The sequence below is a fragment of the Hoplias malabaricus genome, chromosome Y, assembly GCF_029633855.1.
Source record: "Hoplias malabaricus isolate fHopMal1 chromosome Y, fHopMal1.hap1, whole genome shotgun sequence".
NCBI lineage: Eukaryota > Metazoa > Chordata > Actinopteri > Characiformes > Erythrinidae > Hoplias > Hoplias malabaricus.
The window spans coordinates 19,136,980-19,155,086 of NC_089820.1; the positions used below are offsets into that span (position 1 = coordinate 19,136,980).

The 18,107-nt window shown below is 38.3% G+C and overlaps 1 protein-coding gene across 1 annotated transcript in view; it reads right to left on the reverse strand.

Annotated features, from left to right (window-relative positions):
* Positions 1-2,049: 2,049 nt before the first annotated feature.
* Positions 2,050-18,107, reverse strand: part of LOC136678381 (adhesion G-protein coupled receptor V1-like) — a 155,781-nt gene continuing 139,723 nt past the window's right edge. The window contains exons 88-90 of the mRNA XM_066656433.1: positions 9,666-9,851; positions 5,921-6,095; positions 2,050-2,457 (exon numbers count right to left, since the gene is read on the reverse strand). Coding sequence (XP_066512530.1) covers positions 2,339-2,457; positions 5,921-6,095; positions 9,666-9,851 — 480 coding nt within the window. The 3' untranslated portion in view covers positions 2,050-2,338. The remainder of the gene's footprint in view (positions 2,458-5,920; positions 6,096-9,665; positions 9,852-18,107) is intronic.

The window sequence follows — 18,107 nt, forward strand, 5'->3', positions numbered from 1 at the left end:
AAAATAATATGTCGCTCTTTAGGTTTACAAAAATGCAGCATGTATCTTTGGTGAAAAATGTCCAAATAATTTCCTTGGTCCTAAATTTATCGGTTAGATCTACTTTTCTCTGGTTTGGGACTGTTTCTCTTTCAGCAAGTATGAAAACAAACACCCGGTGACCTATGCACCAGCCTCCTCGTACAGAAGCCGAAGCCCAGTTACCGGTTCAGCACATTCATCTCCTTGGGTCTCCTTTTTTCTTTTCAGCTTTGTTTCACACATCTTATTTCACAAGCCAGATGCATCTCTGACCATTTTTTTTTTCAACCTCAATTTCCAGGCAACACGCCACACTGCCTGAATACAAAACCCTGCAGAGCTGCTAAAGCACAAGTTGGGTTATTTATTTGTGTTAGAGAGAGGCCTGCTGCCTTCTTAACTGAGGCTTCAAACAGGGTTTGTTTTCCTCCAAGAGGGAGGAGGGCCTGCTTTCACCCTCGAGGGATGCTTAGTAAGTGTTAATATGAGACAGAGAGTGAAGAATATATTGGGAGATGAACAGAGAGAGAGAGAGAGAGAGAGAGAGAAAGAGAGAGAGAGCGAAATAGAGAATACCCTCTTTCATCCTCCTACGGGCTGCCAAAAAACAAACACAGACACTGGATCCAGCAGTATATCACAGCCAAAAAACAGCCTCCGACTCCCTGTCCTGCAAACATGAGCAGGCCCTGCATTATGGAGTTGTTGACTTAGAAAACTCAAGTCAGCGCAAGGTCAGAAACGCTCCTCCGAGCAGAAGCAGACCACATACACACTACGAGCTGACCTTCAAAAGTTTGGGCACACAGCTATTCCTACAAGCCAAGATTTGAAACGTTTCCAAGTTTCTGCAGAGCTAAGTTAGTAAACATCATCATTCAAAGTGGTTATCAAGCAGGAATAATAGAGTATTAATGCATTTACAAGCTTTCTCAATCAAGAATTTACCACTTGACATGATGACAGGTACGTTGCGTTGCGCTTTAGACACTTTTAAAAAGTCATTCCTGGAGGACACACATTGACAGTGCGGTACAGTGCAGTTAAAACCAGTATTGTTTTGTTGATCATACAGATCCATCACTATTTGGTTGTTTACCTGTGGACGGAATGTGCTTTAGCTACTCTTGCTGAACCTGTTGGTCAACTTAATGTCAGCACACACAGCAAAAACTCCAGCACTGGATTATCCCTTACTGGACATAGTCATGACTACCTGATGTTTAGTTATTTAAACCATAGTAGGGCACAAGAGTCTATCCAGCTATTGAACTAAGGGACAATTGATGTCAGGAATATGGGCCATACGTTAGACAATATGGCTTCAAACTGTGCCCCATATAGATGTATAATAGATATTGATATTGTCCATTATGCTGACTGCAAACACTGTTTCAGAACAGCCGTATAAACATGTGACATAACAGCGCATATAGTCAATGTTAATGACCACTTTCAGCAGCTGTTTAAAGTAGCTAAAAAGGGAACACTTCTTCCAACTGGTGCAACTTTCTGAGCATTGGGACATCATCATGAGTTGGATCCTCAGTGATGCTTTGGCCATATAAGGCTGGGAGTCCAAGAGATCAGGACTGACTGACCCTCACTCTCTCAAACACTCAGCATGATACTCGCTGGGTCAGTTGTCTCTCAGATGATATAACAGTGTTGTCCTCCAAGCATGGGGAAGTCTAAGCTAAAGGAGAGAGAGAGAGAGAGAGAGAGAGAGAAGCTATATATATATATATATTGTAAATGCCATAAAAAAGTGGTATATACTGATATACTCTTGTGGAAGGTTAAGTGAGGATAAGTCGTCCAGCACAGAGAGAAACTGGTTTGTGAAGTTTTTCTTTGGAGCTAGAGGTTTTTTGTAATCACACACAAGCCGTCTCCTTCAGCTTTAACCCCTGAAGTGAATCCAAAATCCATTGCTGTTCCACTGCCAAACACACACTGTCATCTCTCCACATCACAGCCAGGGGGATAAGGATTCTCACAGACCACCTGAGTAAAAGAGTTGTTGAATTATTTATTATCTGTGTTACACAAATTGAGCGGCGGAACCCCTGGGCCAGCCTGTGTGTGTCCTTCTCCATCTACAGTACAAGATATTTACATCTCAGACCATTAAAAAATTCACAAAATTAATGAGGTGACCATTAAACTGTATATTCAGAAAATATCAACAAACTCCAAGTATAAAAAAACAGCTCAAAAACTAAGAGAAAAGAAATGTGTCGACTTTAGTGCAAAGTTCGTACAAGTACAAAATACTGATGTCGGTTTATACGCGTCCAGTACAAAAGCAGCAAGGTTACAGGTGTGTGTCCGCGATGGGGATCCGCCGCAGCTCTACAATCTGAGAGTTGGACACACTCCCACCGTCGTGACTCCCGGGGATCGATTCGTTGTCGCTCATGTTAAGGCCTGAACCTGTGGAGCACAACACACTAATAGTTAATTTCAATGCTTTCAAAAAACAGTGGTTTTATACTACAACTAATTATGGTCATGAACGTGTTTGTACTATTTGACCTAGAATTCTTTCTGATGCGATTGTTCCCCTTGTAACGCAGTAACCTCTTCCACGTACTTTCACACAAAGCTTTACACTTGATGCTGGAACATTTCTAAAGTGAAATCAGGCACTGAGAGTTGACGATTATGACCTAGATCACAAACACCACTGCAACTCACCCCTAAAGTATTAAACGGTGCTCAATCACTCAAGAGAATGGAGTTGCACTTCTCTGCCCCTCTGCATTGATGACCTTAGTCTAATATGTACAGTGTCACATTCTACTGACAGTGCTTTCCTATGAAGATTATACAAGCTGTGTGTGCACAACTGGAAGCCTGTGTCAGCAAAGTGGTATCACTAGAACATCACTAGAAATATGGCGTTTGATAATAATACTTCAAGACAGAGAGCAATGCTGCCCTGGTAGGAAAGTTATGAAATAGCACAACTGCACTGAAGACAGAGCAATCCTATACAAATGTTTGATCCAGCAGATACAGGCCTAGAAAAACAACACTAACTATATTCATAGCTCCTGATAAAAATGGCATCTGAAAAAAACAATGACAGCAAAGCGACCATTTTTAAATAGAATTTTAAATATTCTCTTCTTTCCCTCATTTCTTATTATTAAATCTTATAAATGGTTGGGTAAAATGAGCCACTCTTTTGGCAGACCTTTGTTTTCTTGGGGTACAATGTAAATATAACTTCAAAAATGCAACAATGATCTTAAGAGCCAAATGGGTACTTTCAATAATCTTAAATTTGGGAAAAAAGTACTTTACATAATTTTACATAACCTATTGTTTTAACAGAAAAATAAACAACAGTAGTGATAGAAACCAGACTTTCATGCCTCAAGACTTGATGTCTCTAAAAGCTTCCTCACAGGAAACAATTACATGAAATGGTTACAAATGTCTTGCTTGTTGCTCAAGGCTTTAATACAATACTCTGGAGATAAGGGTTTGATCTAAATGCTTTAATTCTTTTACATAGGAGAGGAAATGCACATATCCTGTCCAAAGAAAAACATGCAACTCCAAGACAGTAACTTTACAGAAGACGGAAGACACCTTCATAACTTTCCATAGAAGTCAAAGTAAACAGATTTCAGTCCAAGTAAATCATGGAGTACTTCTATTGTACTATTCATCAGGAAGTTCTCACACAATGTGAAGAATAGATTCTGTGATAACCACTAGCAGATCCACTACTGGAATTGACATATGCAATGTCTCTCATCATAAATATTAAAATCTAATTGCTCTGAACTGAACAGCTATTGAGGCTGGAGCAGCTGACATGGCTCTGCAGGGCCAGAGGTTACACGAGATTTCACACAGCGAGAACTAGGCCTTCGGCAAAGACACAGACTGTACTGTAAATGAGTTTCAGTTCAGTTAACAGTGCTTTCATAAAAAGAAATAGTTTCTAGGAGATACTCAGGGACATGGCGGCTTAAGTACATAAATATATAATATTTACACAGTATGTTACTGTATTTGGCCAATTTACCTCAAAGTGAATCACTGAATGTACTAGACTCAGATGTGTACTTTTCTTTTTCACTTCCATAAATTAATAAAAATGCCTTTCGGTGTTGATATCATAAATTACTAAATACATTATTGTAATTGTAACTTTTACTAAAGTGGAAATTACACTAGAATCAAGTACATTCTTCTGAAATAAAATGTGTTAACAGGGAGGTTGCTCCCTCTTTGCTACAGATATGACTTTTTGATGAAGGCACTACATGATGGAGCATTGTGAGGACGTGCTTGCAGTCAGCCATACAAACATTAGTGAGGTCAGACTTAGATGCTTTATTGTTAATTCTGGATTACTAACACCATTCCCACGTAACCCAGCATTTTGCAGTGGAGGTCTAAAGCTCTACTGGGCTTTACCCCAGACGCCTGGGACTGCACATGGTGACATTAGATCCAGATTGTTTCATTCTGTCTTTATTGTTAAGGAGCACTATACAAACTGGACACAATTGTGTCCTTGTGTTTCCTGACAGCTTTACAAGAAAGTGCCCCGTAGCTTGGTCTCGTTAAATGGGTCTGAAAGGCCATCTCAGCGTAAGAACATAACTGACATTAAACTGGTTAAAGTTCAAGGCACTGAGTGGAAAAAAAAGCAATGTGTCCATTTGATTCAAAGTCCAGGCTTCAGAATCTGAAACAGAGACTCAGTAACAACTTCAGTGAAATGCCAGTGTACAGAGTGTCATGTGTAGAAAAAATGTGTTTTTCTAATTCAGCTCAGAATGCTGCTGTTACGTCATTATGAGAACATATTCATGCTGCGATGTAATAGATCACAGTGATGTATTGTCATACATAAAAGGCTCCAACTCATTAAACATAGATGACAGACCCCAAATAGCATTCACAATGACAAAACTGCAAGGAAGTGGAGGTCTGATGTACTAAGACAAGTACATAAAAATATACGTAGGGAGCCCTGCAGGCCAAGGCCTTTTAAGAAAATTTAGGAAAATTCTTACTTTGATTCAATTATTAGTTCTGACAGTAAAACACCAGGCAAGGTCAATTCAAAATACCAGACTTTATTTGCCCTTGAGCATCCCCGAACAAGTAATTAAACAGAAAATTGCAGGAATGTGCAAAAAAAGAGACATAACCATAAGCACATAATCAGTGAGCACATTCAAGGGCTTCTGGCCTTCATTAAAGCTCTAATAATTTGTCAGTTGGACAAGTTTCTGGCATTTACAGAACTGAATGTTGTTGCCAAGAAAATCTAACCTAAAAAATGAGCTGAGACGTAGGTTAGGACCTAAAAACTAAAAGTAGTTTGTCAATTTTTGACTGTATAACGTAGTCTATACAGACTCTAGTCCATTTGTTGCATAATTTCATGGCCATGGTCAGAACCACCACAGAGCAGATATGACTTTGGTGGTGGATTCTTCTCAGTGCTGCAGTGACTGCAGCTTTCTCTAGATGCTGCCCCCAGCAGTGACAATGAGGGGTTTTCAAACTCCAGCAGCACTGTTGTGTCTGATCCACTCTTTCCAGCACAACACATCAATATCATTACAGTACAGAGTATGATCCATAAGTGAAATCATATTTGCTCTGTGGTGGTCCTATGAGGGTCCTGACACAAAGTGGGCAAAGAATGTAGAGCAAAAGACTGTAGAAGTGCTCCTTTATGGTCAGTGGAGCAGAGAGAATGGACAGTGAGTGTAAAAATGATAATGTTACGGTTGACCGGTTTATATTAGATATGTATCACTGATGACTAAGCACTGAAGAAACGATTAACTTCAGTGCACTAACATAGTGCACTATGAATAAAATATAGTTGATAAGAGAACGTTCAAGAAAGTCTTACCGGTCTTTAAGGCAAATATGAGGTCATCAAACTCCTGTGACTCTTCGTCTTGGACTAAGTTTGCGTTAATGAAGCCTCCTTCAGGAGGGTAGGTGCTATCCTCTGCTTCCGGTTTGAACACACTGCTGGGCTGACTGCTGGGCCTCAGAGATGCTCTTTCCCAGTCTGCAGAGATCTAAAGAAACACAAATACCAATAGATTTCATCGGTTTCTCAGTGTTTCTAAACATATTTCACATCAAACTTGACTAAATATTAAATATTTTTCACTGAACTCATTCAACTTACCGATACACTCTACCGTTAGTTCTCTGTAAAGTACTAACACATTGCTAGTTACTCCCCCTGAGCTGTACTGCAACAATATCATTTCACTCGTGTGTGTAAATGCTTAAAGAATAAGAGTAAATGGGTTCTGAAGGTGAATAATTTCAATGTCTGACTCATGAGTAATCTTTGCTCTAAAGTACACCACTATTGCTTTGAGGCTCATTACACACCAAAACAACCGCAGACTGATTGAGCTGGGGGAGGAAACTGGCCTAGGAAGTTTGCCTTTGATATCAATTTAATAAATAAATGGAGCTCAGGCGCTCAGACGCGGCCTTGGGGACTGGAGACAGAACTTTGAAATCAGCTAGAATAAAAATGTCTAGCGCTGAGTGAAATGTGAAGAGACGTTGCAGGTAAAGCAAGTCAGTGGCTTGGGGTTCAATAACTGCAATAAATGCTGTTGTCTTAATCTAAAAAATAGTAACTTTACAGGAGAAAAAATTAAGGTAATTTTTTTTTATTTAAAGGGAACTTAAAACAACAAGGTCTTAATCAAAGTAATTTTGCATTAAATCTATCATGAAATTTTGACAGAATGTAAAAAAAACATTTGGCTTTTTCAAACCATTTGGACAAAACAGGAAAAAAGTTAAGTTAAAATATAATTGGAAAACAAATGAGTAGGTAAAAATCACTCTGGTAATACCAGCCCCCTAAGCAATTTAGTGCAAAATGCGTCTCTCACACACACACACACACACACACACACACCTCTTATTTCCAGAGAAATAAATGCCACACTGTAGTGTGCACACTGACTCAACCACTTCCACCAACCATCCGTCTTCCTTTTCTCCGTCTCTATTCCCTGACATTGCCTTATTTTTCACCCAGGTTGATAAATGCGCCTTCCCTCCTCCTTTATCAAAACTCAAGAATTTAAAACTGCAAACACAATAATGATGCACCAAATAATGTAGTGCACCAGTGTGAAGAATTACTGTATTCCTTTCTCCCACCCAGTAACTTCCAGTTTACATACTCACATAACACACGTCATCATCAAGTACTATCCACAATGCAATATCCATCCGTACCGAATTTTAATGATGATATTTTCAGTAAGATTCAACAGTTTCAGAAACATCTGTAAAATGTAAAGCACCTTACAGACATTCCACACAAGTTATTTCTATTTAAAGAGAACAAGTTCAATCAAACAATCTAAAGAAGCTGCTGGTTCTCAGAACAATGGATTGAATGTTGTAGAGCACGTGTGTCAAACTCAAGGCCCGCGTGCCACATGTGTAGCTTTCTTAATTCCACTTGTTGAAAAAACATTACATCGAAGAGTAATCTAGTGGCTTAATGCCGTCGCTTCACAGGTAGCATAATCGGCATGAATTGTGGGAAATGGAGTTTATGGTCAATGCATGCTTTTAGACTTAACTATTAATTATGTCTACCATTAATTCTAAAGCGTGCACTGACCTTAACCTACATTTCCCACAATGCATGCCGATTATATTGCCCGCCAAGTGACGGCATTCCACCACTAGATTACTCTTCAATGTAATTTTTTTCAACAAGTGGAATTAAGAAATTAAGAAAACTACAAATATTGATCCCAAAATGTCCAGGAAAAGAAAAATTGGAAGATAGTTTCAAGAGAGATGGAAAGGTGAATACACGTTTGTGCTTCAAGGAGGAAAACCGGTATGTCTTTTGTGTTATGAGGCGGTGGCAGTTGTCAAGGAGTACAATTTATGTCGGCACTTTGATACCAAACACGGAGCTAAGTGTGCCAAAGTTAGCCTTCAAGAAAAGCAACAAATTGTACAAGAATTAAAAGGCAAACTGCGATCGCAGCGGAATATGTTCACAACAGTTATGGCCCAAAACAATGCAGCTGTGAAAGCTAGCTTTATTGTAGCTGAAGAAATCACTCGTGCGTCTTTTTCAGGGGGTGCATTTTTGTAGCAGTGTGTGCTGAAGGTCATAACTTGTGTTTGATGATATTTTTCTATATTCACTTGGATAGTTTGATCGTTGATTGATGGAGTAATGTGAGTTTTTTAACCTCACAAATTATTAGTATTTATGTTGTAAACAGAGCAACAAGCAAACATTTTTATATCTATGCAAATATTTACAAGTTGAATAAGTAATAAATTCAGATTTATTTAACATTAACGTAGATTTATTCAACATTACACTTGGTTATATTTAGTTACATTTATACGGTCTTACAGTTACATCTGGCCCTTTGAGGGCAACCATTATGCTGATGTGCCCCTCTGTGAAAAAGAGTTTGACCCCCCTGCTGTAGAGTCTGGTTGTATCACTGGTTGTGTTCAGAATTACTTGGATTTAAAAAAAAAAGCAGAAAATACTACAAACCAAAGGTTAAATTTTAAGAGCAGTGGGGAAAAAACTTTATTTGAAACTGTAATGACTTTCATGATAATTTTCTATGCTTCCTCATAGTACTGAAATCATTTCCCTTGCCTGGGAGTGTCAGTAAAGGAGTCTCAGTATTAGAGTTCCCATGGGAAAGGAAAGAAAAATTCATCCAGTTTGTACAGTCGCGGGCAGAAGGATGTGGAAGAATGGCCACTGCAGACGGCTGTAATCAGAACACAAAGTCCCGGGTTTGGTGAATTAAGCACCACCAGGCGCTATCGGATTTGTCACCTCTGTTCACAATGCCTGAACAAACAGCCGAACTTCCATTCCCTTTCCTCGTTCTCTTTCTCCAACTATATCTCTCCATCTCCCTTTTTATACTTTCTCTATCCATTTCTTTCATTCCTCACCTTCTCTTTCTCTATCATTTTCTTTCTCTCTCGCCTTGTTTTATTTCTTTAGGCCACAGTAGATAACCTGGAATCCTAAAGATCATGGAGCTACTCAGTCTGAACTGGACAAGTGTATTACAAGACTTTGTTATTCTCAAAAATATCAATGTCACTTGTCACTTTCTACTACATCACAATCACCACAAAAATAATTTTAATTCTGTTCTTAATGTTGAAGTGATAAACGAGTGTCTGATGGCTGTATAAACACACACGGAGAGGTAGAGCCCCAGACAAACACACACAAATACACAGGTATATTTCTGGATGCTAAAAACAAAAATTTCTTTATTTTGTGAGTTTAAGCCATAATATGCTGGAACTAACTGAAAGCTCTATTTATTATTCTGACTGTTAATCTTTCCAAATTCCTGCTAATGTAGCTTCACCTGGCAGCTCAATATACTTGAAGGATTACAGTTACTAAAAACCTCGCTATATGCCAAGTGATGAGCTACTCAAGAACCCAGTGTTGTTATTCATATATGTTTAAGAGCAAAAATATTTATGTTGTATTTATAATAAACCCCTTAACCACAATGCAATCAAAACCAAACAATATCAAGTCAAGGCCCAATAGAAACTGGAGCAGTAAGTGAGAACCAAAGCCCTACCTCCTCCATAGCACTGATGAGGTTCTGAGTGGACTTGCTGATCTCTCCTCCTACAGTGGCAGCACCAGTGCTCTGGAAGACACCGTCTGGTCCACTATGGCCATTCATCTCCACTGTGTAACTGGCCTTAGCCGGCCAGCACATCTGGTTATGCATGATGAAGTAAACTGCAAAAACATACAGGCCCTGCAAAGACAAGACCACAGGTGGGAGTATAAGATTACATGGTAAATGGCTCCTCAGGCAATACGGGACACAGGACTCGATGTTTCTGCATTCAGTATCATTCATTAATAAACACTATCCCAGATGATGGCCAATGGATGTCATCACTTTATAGTAGTTATTTGTCACTCAGCTTTTTGGAACAAGCAGAGATTTGGTCAATTTCAAATTTCAACAGTGTAAACTTTCTACAAACACCACATTGGTATTTAAGTTGAAGATGAGATTCTTATGAATGAAATTTAATATGACTGCGGAGTCATTGGGCCACATTCATGAAAACATTGCCCTGTGTTCTAAGATTTAGACATATTCTTGTTATGTTTTTAACCCATCTTAAAAGTTACTTATAATATCTCTTATAATGGTCTCTGAATTGTGCATCATTGTCATAACAGCAACAATATAGTAAAATATAATGTATAAAGACCACTGGTAAACAAAAACAATCTGAATAAATATCATGTGTTTTGTGGATGAAGTAATAAAATAATAATAAAAATTAGCACCCTGAATAAAAATGTATGCATTATTTAATGTAAAGAGACACTGTAAAATAGACACTTTTCTGCTGTCCAACCACAGATACTATTCACAGTCACAAACTCCTCCCACAGGATTTTGTAACAGTACGACATCAGCCCCCATCAGTATGACATCGCCGTCAGCAAGGCCATGGCTTGTGATGTAACACATCAGTTTATACAGTAACACCAAACTGACAGTCAACTACCTCACTCAAGTGTAAAATACCTCACTCCCACAAAGTTATATATGGCTTGTGTATTCCAGAGGTTCATAGATACTCCTTATCAGTAGTGAATTCACCTACTTTTTAGGGCTATACACTAAGGCATGAACACCCCGTTGTGCGTGCAGTAGTGTACACAGTAGAGTAGATTCTGGAGCAGCAGCAAATTACTTATTAAGACCACCCTACACAATGTTAAGCATTGACTAGAGGGACATTACCTTCCTACCTCCCTAATGCTCTCATGGCTGAATGCCATCAACTTCTCATATAGACGTCCCAATATTTAGTCTAGAACTTTCACAGAAGAAGCTATTACAGCAGCAAAATGGGACTGTCATTGATTTATTAATTCATTTTCTGTAACTGCTTCATCCTGTTTAGTGTCTCAGTGGGTCTGGAGCCAGCATGTGTTTTTGGATTGTGGGAGGAAACAGGAGCAACTGGAGGAAACCCATGCTGACACTTGGAGACCACCAACACCAGGATCTGTGACAGAGATACTACCTTTTGCAAAAGTGTGTTGCCCTCCCCCTTAAATTACCTTACATTTTAGAAAAAAACATTTACCGTATAACTTTACTTAATGTTCCGTTCCACCAATGTATGGTAAAGATTATATAGGGACTTCACTGGTGTCAAAGCTCATTATCAGCTGGTGTTGTAAAAATCCGTACAACAATCCGTTTCCAACTTCTCTGACACTGGACAAGGATCTGCCAGCTGTTCATTTCAGTTGAAGCAGTTCAGCCGAAGCTGCAGTGCTAGACATGCATACATTAGTCTCTCTCAGACAGCCTGAACTCAGTGCCCCTCAGGTACCATTATCCTCTCCATTCAAATCCATCATCAACAACTGAAAGCTCTACATATACTAGGTGAGTATGGCTTTGTTAAAGAGGCGTTAGGTAAAAGAAAACATACTCAGAGGTATACATTTTTCACTTTTTATTGGGCTGTAGGTGGCTGGTGTGACCAGTGTGTGATAAGGTGAGCAGAGCTCTATCAAAGCTCCCCCTTCAGGAGATTAGCCCACAAGTGCCCAGAGGCTATCTCCACATGCTCAATTACCTCTGTCAGTTACGCAACTGCTCTCCATTCAGTAGTGGCAGCCTCCCTGTTTAGCTGAGGTGTCAGAGAGCACAAATAGCGGACATAGTGCAGTGGCTTTTCTTATTGAAAAGAAAAAAAAAAAAGAAAAGCACACGTTTATGGAACTGTGCAAAAGTCAGAATCCAGCTTTATATAATTTACACTTAAAACAGCCAATAAGCACAGGTAAGAGTTAACAGATATTTAACATTTCATTTTTAATTGTGAGATTTGCTCATTGCTAATTTGGATAAACAATATCTAGATAAAGTACGATACAGGTGCCAACAGGTGAAAATTATTACGACTGTATGACTGGATATTTGAATTTTAAATGCTTTAGTAACCCTGTACCTTGCTCAAAATATGGTCATGGCAATAAAACTTTAGGAGGACTGACAGAGCCTGAGTACGTTGGAGTGAACCTCAATAGGTTACTTCTGTAAATGTGTGTCATCGATTAATGGATAGTAGTAAAGAATTAAAGGGAAAATCACAGCACTACACAACACTACCACTGTGTAAGTTCACAGCAGTCAGACAGCTACTTCACAATTGAGTTTGTTCAGCAACCCACTGACGCACAAGAAAAAGAGGAAGGTGAAGAAAAACTGCATGTACATATCCTTTAAACACTTCTTTTTCCTCTTTCTGCAGTATCATGCTAGGATCAACAGGATGCCTCTGTCAATGTCATGTTCTACTGGGCCTGTGCTCACAGCAATAATAACTGTATCACAATGAAGACGGACCTATTTATAGCTCCCCAGTCCATTCAGGAAGTGAGGAGGAAATCAAATTGTGGGCAAACGTGCTTCATTGTTCAAAGTCTCACTTTCTCCTGGTAATGGAACAGTGTTACAGTGTTTACTGGCAGGCCATGGACAGAGTCCAGCAAGATTAATGGTGCCATGGCAATTCGATTATTTTCACATTGGTCACATGAAATTGGCCATGGACCATATGGGAGTGGGCCGTGAGAGACAGGAAGGTGAAACTTAAACAGTGTGCTGCAGGGACAGAGGCTGTAATGTTCTATTGGGGGCAGAATGTGATGAAATATATGCTGCAAATAACATACGTCCGTGGCCTTACTTACAGCTTATGTCACATCTCATGAGTTGGATCAGAGGGTAATGAATAAAGTGTCTACAATTACAATTATTATTTAGACAAATTCTAAACATTTTTAAATCTAAACTGAACAATTCTAAACATGCTGAAACAGTCGCAGTCACACAGCTCCAGGAACCTGGAGGTTGTGGGTTCGATTCCTGCTCCGGGTGACTGTCTGTGAGGAGTGTGGTGTGTCCTCCCCGTGTCCACGTGGGTTTCCACTGGGTGCTCCGGTTTCCTCCCACAGTCCAAAAACACACGTTGCAGGTGGATTGGCGACTCAAAAGTGTCCGTAGGTGTGAGTGAATGTGCGAGTGTGTGTTGCCCTGTGAAGGACTGGTGCCCCCTCCAGGGTGTATTCCCGCCTTGCGCCCAATGATTCCAGGTAGGCTCTGGACCCACCGCGACCCTGAACTGGATAAGTGCTTACAGATAATGAATGAATGAACTATAAAAGCTTTATTATCCTATATATTTAAGAGGAAATACATTTCTTATTTTTTGAAGAATTGGATAAATTCTCATTGATTCAGCATTTTACTGCTGATATCAGCATGATATCTTAATCTATCTAAGTGTTTTTTTTTTTATCTAAACACTTCACACAACTGTGCAAATCTGGGACAACGCTTAATTCATTGAGTGATTCATGTCATAATCAGGAGATATTTCTGAATAGATCCCTGGGATCACTGTATTCTTTTTTGTTTGCCAATCCTTCCACTCAAGGATAACGGAATACTATGTATCTGTGAGAATATGCGACTGCTAAGACGACGTTCACAGAAAAAAGGCTAAATTGACAAAAATGGCAAGCATGCATGGACAATGGACAAAACACCCTTTATCAAAACTTTATAAAACCTGCAAAAACTGCCCTTAACAGAAAGAGCACTACTAAACAAGCAACCGCGGATAATACCACAGGGACCTGCCAGAGACAAAAAGATGAATGAGGAAAATCAGCATCAAGGTAAACAGCTACTATAGAAAACTCAGGGTGAGTCAGGATTCCTGTGAATACACTCAACATAACAATATATTACAATGCTGTACAGACCTATCTTCTAAATTCCTATGTTTTTCTTTAGTCTGTATGTGTGGGTATTCACAAACAAGTGCACCTCAAAGAAATAATGTTTGTTTGCTTCAGTGCACTTGGTGCATGCATTTGTTTAGTCAAGAACATGAACACTTGTCATGTCTGGGCTTTAAGGTAGTGATGACCAAGCAAGACAAAACAAAAACAAATGATCTTCTATTGTTTTCCCTTCTGAATCATGAGTGCTGTTCAATAAACCAACATCATAAAAGCAATCAGTCTAACCCTAGACAAAACAGAAATACCTTAACAAAGCATGATGCTCAGGATAAAAATAACACATGGATGGATTTATATTCTCCATCTAAAGCAAAACATCTACAGACCAAGGGAGTTGTAAATAAACAGCAGGTGTTAATGTTCTTATAAGCCTTCTCTACTAGCTTCTCTATTACCCTTTAACCCAAGAAATGGTTTGACATAACATCTGATAAGCAGAGAAAGCTGCCTTCCTTATTATATCCATCTACATATAGGTGCCAAGGTGTGAGTCAACAGAATATGAAATGGTGCAAACATGAAAGCACATATTAAGGCTGTTTGTGTCTTAGAACATGTACGAGTTTAAGCTTTAAGTTACTTTTCCTGACGCTTTGGAAAACTCTTTATGACAAATATGTCAGAGAAAATGTCTGTATAAATCAGATATTAATGTAGAATATTATCTCCTATCCCACAATACACATTCAACATGGCTATCCCTTGCTTTGTCTAGATCTTTAGAATAAAACTGACAGTGTTCACAGTCTGAAGTTACAGCTCGTTCTTTGATGACATCTTTAAACCCTATTAGTCACTTACCACTTATTCTTTGTTGTACTTTTGGCTCATTCTTTTATAACCGTCCTTGTTAGTGCAGATACAATTAGTGACCTGAACTAGATCAAACACTACACCCAGAGATAGAAAACCGTGTTTTTGTTTGCAGCTGATCAACAGAGCTAGCCTGCAGTTTCCTTATTGCAGCTCAGACCATGTTCTATTACAGCTTAACTGGAGGTCGGTTATAGAAGATAACACAAGAAACAGAATACATGGGAAATCAGGAAATGCATTTCATGTCTCTTGAATGACACACCTCTTATAATAAAAGCTGTTCAGTATCAGTAGTAAATCTACACTTGGTAAAGGCAAAACGAAAAAAAAAAAAGGAAAACATTTAAGTGCATAATTGTAACTCATCACACAAAGTCATTGTCCTGAGAATTGTCCTGGCCTTAGCCCCTTTAAGTTGATTAAACCTGCTGAAAGGGGAGGTATGGAAAGTGCATAGCCACCTTGTCCACAGTGGAACATATCAATGTTAAGAATCACTGCTTTATGCTTTCGATTACTGTCTAAAAGATGCACAAATCATCTTTTATTGTTAAAGTGTAGCTTGGATCAGTAAAATCCTTTTCATGTTTTAGATTTTTTTTTAAAAGGTATGGTCATATGCAAAAGTTGGTACCACGTTAAAATAAGACAACACTAATTAAGGTTTATAAATGGCTTAAAAATCTGTTAAATGTCTATTAATTAGGTTGTAAACTCCTTAAAAGTCATTAATAAACATTTAAATAAAGATAAAACAGGAAAATGGTGACCTCTTTTTCGTCTAATAGTGACAGTGTCAGAACTTACTGAAAATGTATAAGTAAAGGGTTAGTTGAGACTTTAGAATACGAACTTAGTCATTTCATATGCTATGTTTCACCACAGAAGATAATGTAAGGTACGTATCCAGAAATCTAACAGTGTAAATAGATTTCACAGGTCATGGTTGCACTTTCTGTTTTTGTGTTATAAATGATTATTAATGGTTTTGATGCATTTACAACCTAATTAATTGCCATTAAATAAACAGATTGTCAACCATTTATGAATTTTAAGTGTAGTCATATTCTAAAATGGTACCCAAAAGTTTGGCATTTGTCCTCAGACCATTTCAGGTCAGCCTTTCTAAGCGGTAATACCTTAGGCCTTTGGAAAATGTAACTCAGAGGAAGACAGAGAATTGGAGAATCTATTTGACATGAAGATGCTACAGATCAGCACACAGGTGCGTGACACACTTCACACAGTTCTGTCACCTCAGACCAAGGTGACACTTTTATGTAGTGAGGCAAAATAAATTAAACAGCAATGCAAACTACGTCAATGCCATAGCCAAAGCTTTCACACATGCAAACACGTGCTTACACGGCCAGATAAAGACATCTGCTTCCTTTGCTTTAAGAATCACAAATCACATGCAAATATATTGTGTGCACACTGAACCGAGCAAACTCATTCTTACAGCTGATTTTAACATGTTGGGATTAGCTAAAACGGAATTTGATTACTCTGCAGATGTTGTGGCATATTCTATAGTTTATACATTGTGCACAAATATCTGGAGGATGAGTTATAGATGATATGTTAACTTCTTTCCACTTACAAAACATTAAACCAAACATGTAATTTGACCAGGGACATCCAAACTTATATTAGCATTGAACTATCCGTAGTGAAATGTTCAAGCATTTTTCCATGATCCAATTATGCACTACAGACTAAAGAGAAACTCATTGCTGAAAGAATGGTCATCTTATTGTCTTCTTCCTTCGAAACTCATTTGAAGATGCAGAGTCTCAGCCAATATTTAAACAGACCTTCTCGTTTTATGTAGACATTAAAAGGATTATAGGAAAGCTCACCTAAGGGGAAGGTTAAGTGTTTTTGTTTGCAGCTGATCGATAGAACTAGTCTGCAGTTTCCTTATTCCTTATGGCAACTATGTTCTATTACAGCTTTAAGAGGAGGTGAAAGATAGGAGATAACACAGGAAACAGAATACATGGGAAATGAGGGAAAGTCTTTAAAATCTCTTGAATGACGCACCTCTTTTGAAAACAAATCTTTTAGTAACAGCAGTAGATTTACACTTGGTAAAGGCAGAATGGAAAAAACAGGAAAGCGATTTCGAATGAAAACATCTTTGCTCCTGCATTTTGTCTCTAACATGAAGTAAAATTATATATTTATGAAATACATTTAAGAGCATAATTGTAACTGAACAAACATCTAATGACTTTTTCCTGTGAATTAGAACTTTAGCCCCTTTAAATTGTTTAAACCTGCTGAGAGAGGAGGTATGGAGAGAGCATGGCCATCTTGTCCAGAGTGGAACATAACTATGTGAAGAATCACTGATTTATATGTTCTACCATTGTTTTTTTTATCACTGTGCAAAAGATGAACAAGACTTTTGTTAGTGCAGTTTGGGCCAGTAAGAATCTTTTTATTTAACAGTACTTAGAAACTTTTAGTGAAAATTACACTACATACTAAAGAGAAACTAATATTACTTTTCAATTCATTGCTGGAAGTCTTTCTCTTATCTTTCTTTCTTCTTATGACACTCACTTGAAGATGCAGACTCTCAAAGCCAATGTTTAAACTTTCTCTTTTTATGTAGACATCAAAAGGATTATGAGACAGCTCACCTAGGGGGAAGCGCAAGTGTGCATGCAGTGGCTTAAGGGATCAATATTATGCAAGAGTGCACAAGAAAATCGATAGACCATAAGATGCCAGAATCTAATTTGGCTTCTTAGGTGTTAAATGTGTTTACACTGTAGAGGCACATTAGTGAAATGACACTGATGTTATTAAGAAATCAGCTGTCATAGAAACTAACAATTTCAAAAAAAGTATATAAGTGAACTGCATTCAGCATTCTCACCTCAAAACCGCAGTTTTAACATGTTAATTAGTATTTCATTTTAAGCACTCCGTGTTATTACCAATTTCCCAAATCTGCTCATACACTCTGAGGAGCGAGAGATAAACCTTTTTAATCACTCAGTGCTGGACATGGGGATAGAATTTATTACCACAAGGGAATCTACAGATAAGATAAAAGTGCTTAGAGAGCAGACACAAAAGTGATAACATCTCTTACTTCAAACCATGAGCTGCTCATGAACTAGAACTTTACTACACTTATTGAAAATCATCAAAATAATAACACAAACATAAAGATTATAAAAGATTATAACAAACATCAATGTTAACAATAATAAAGGACGAGGCATGGTGTAAACCTGCAATAACCATCGTGATTCACTGTTGTTTATAATCTCTGTTCCAGAGATTATCATAAAAGGTGTTAGGCAGTAATCACAACAAGCCT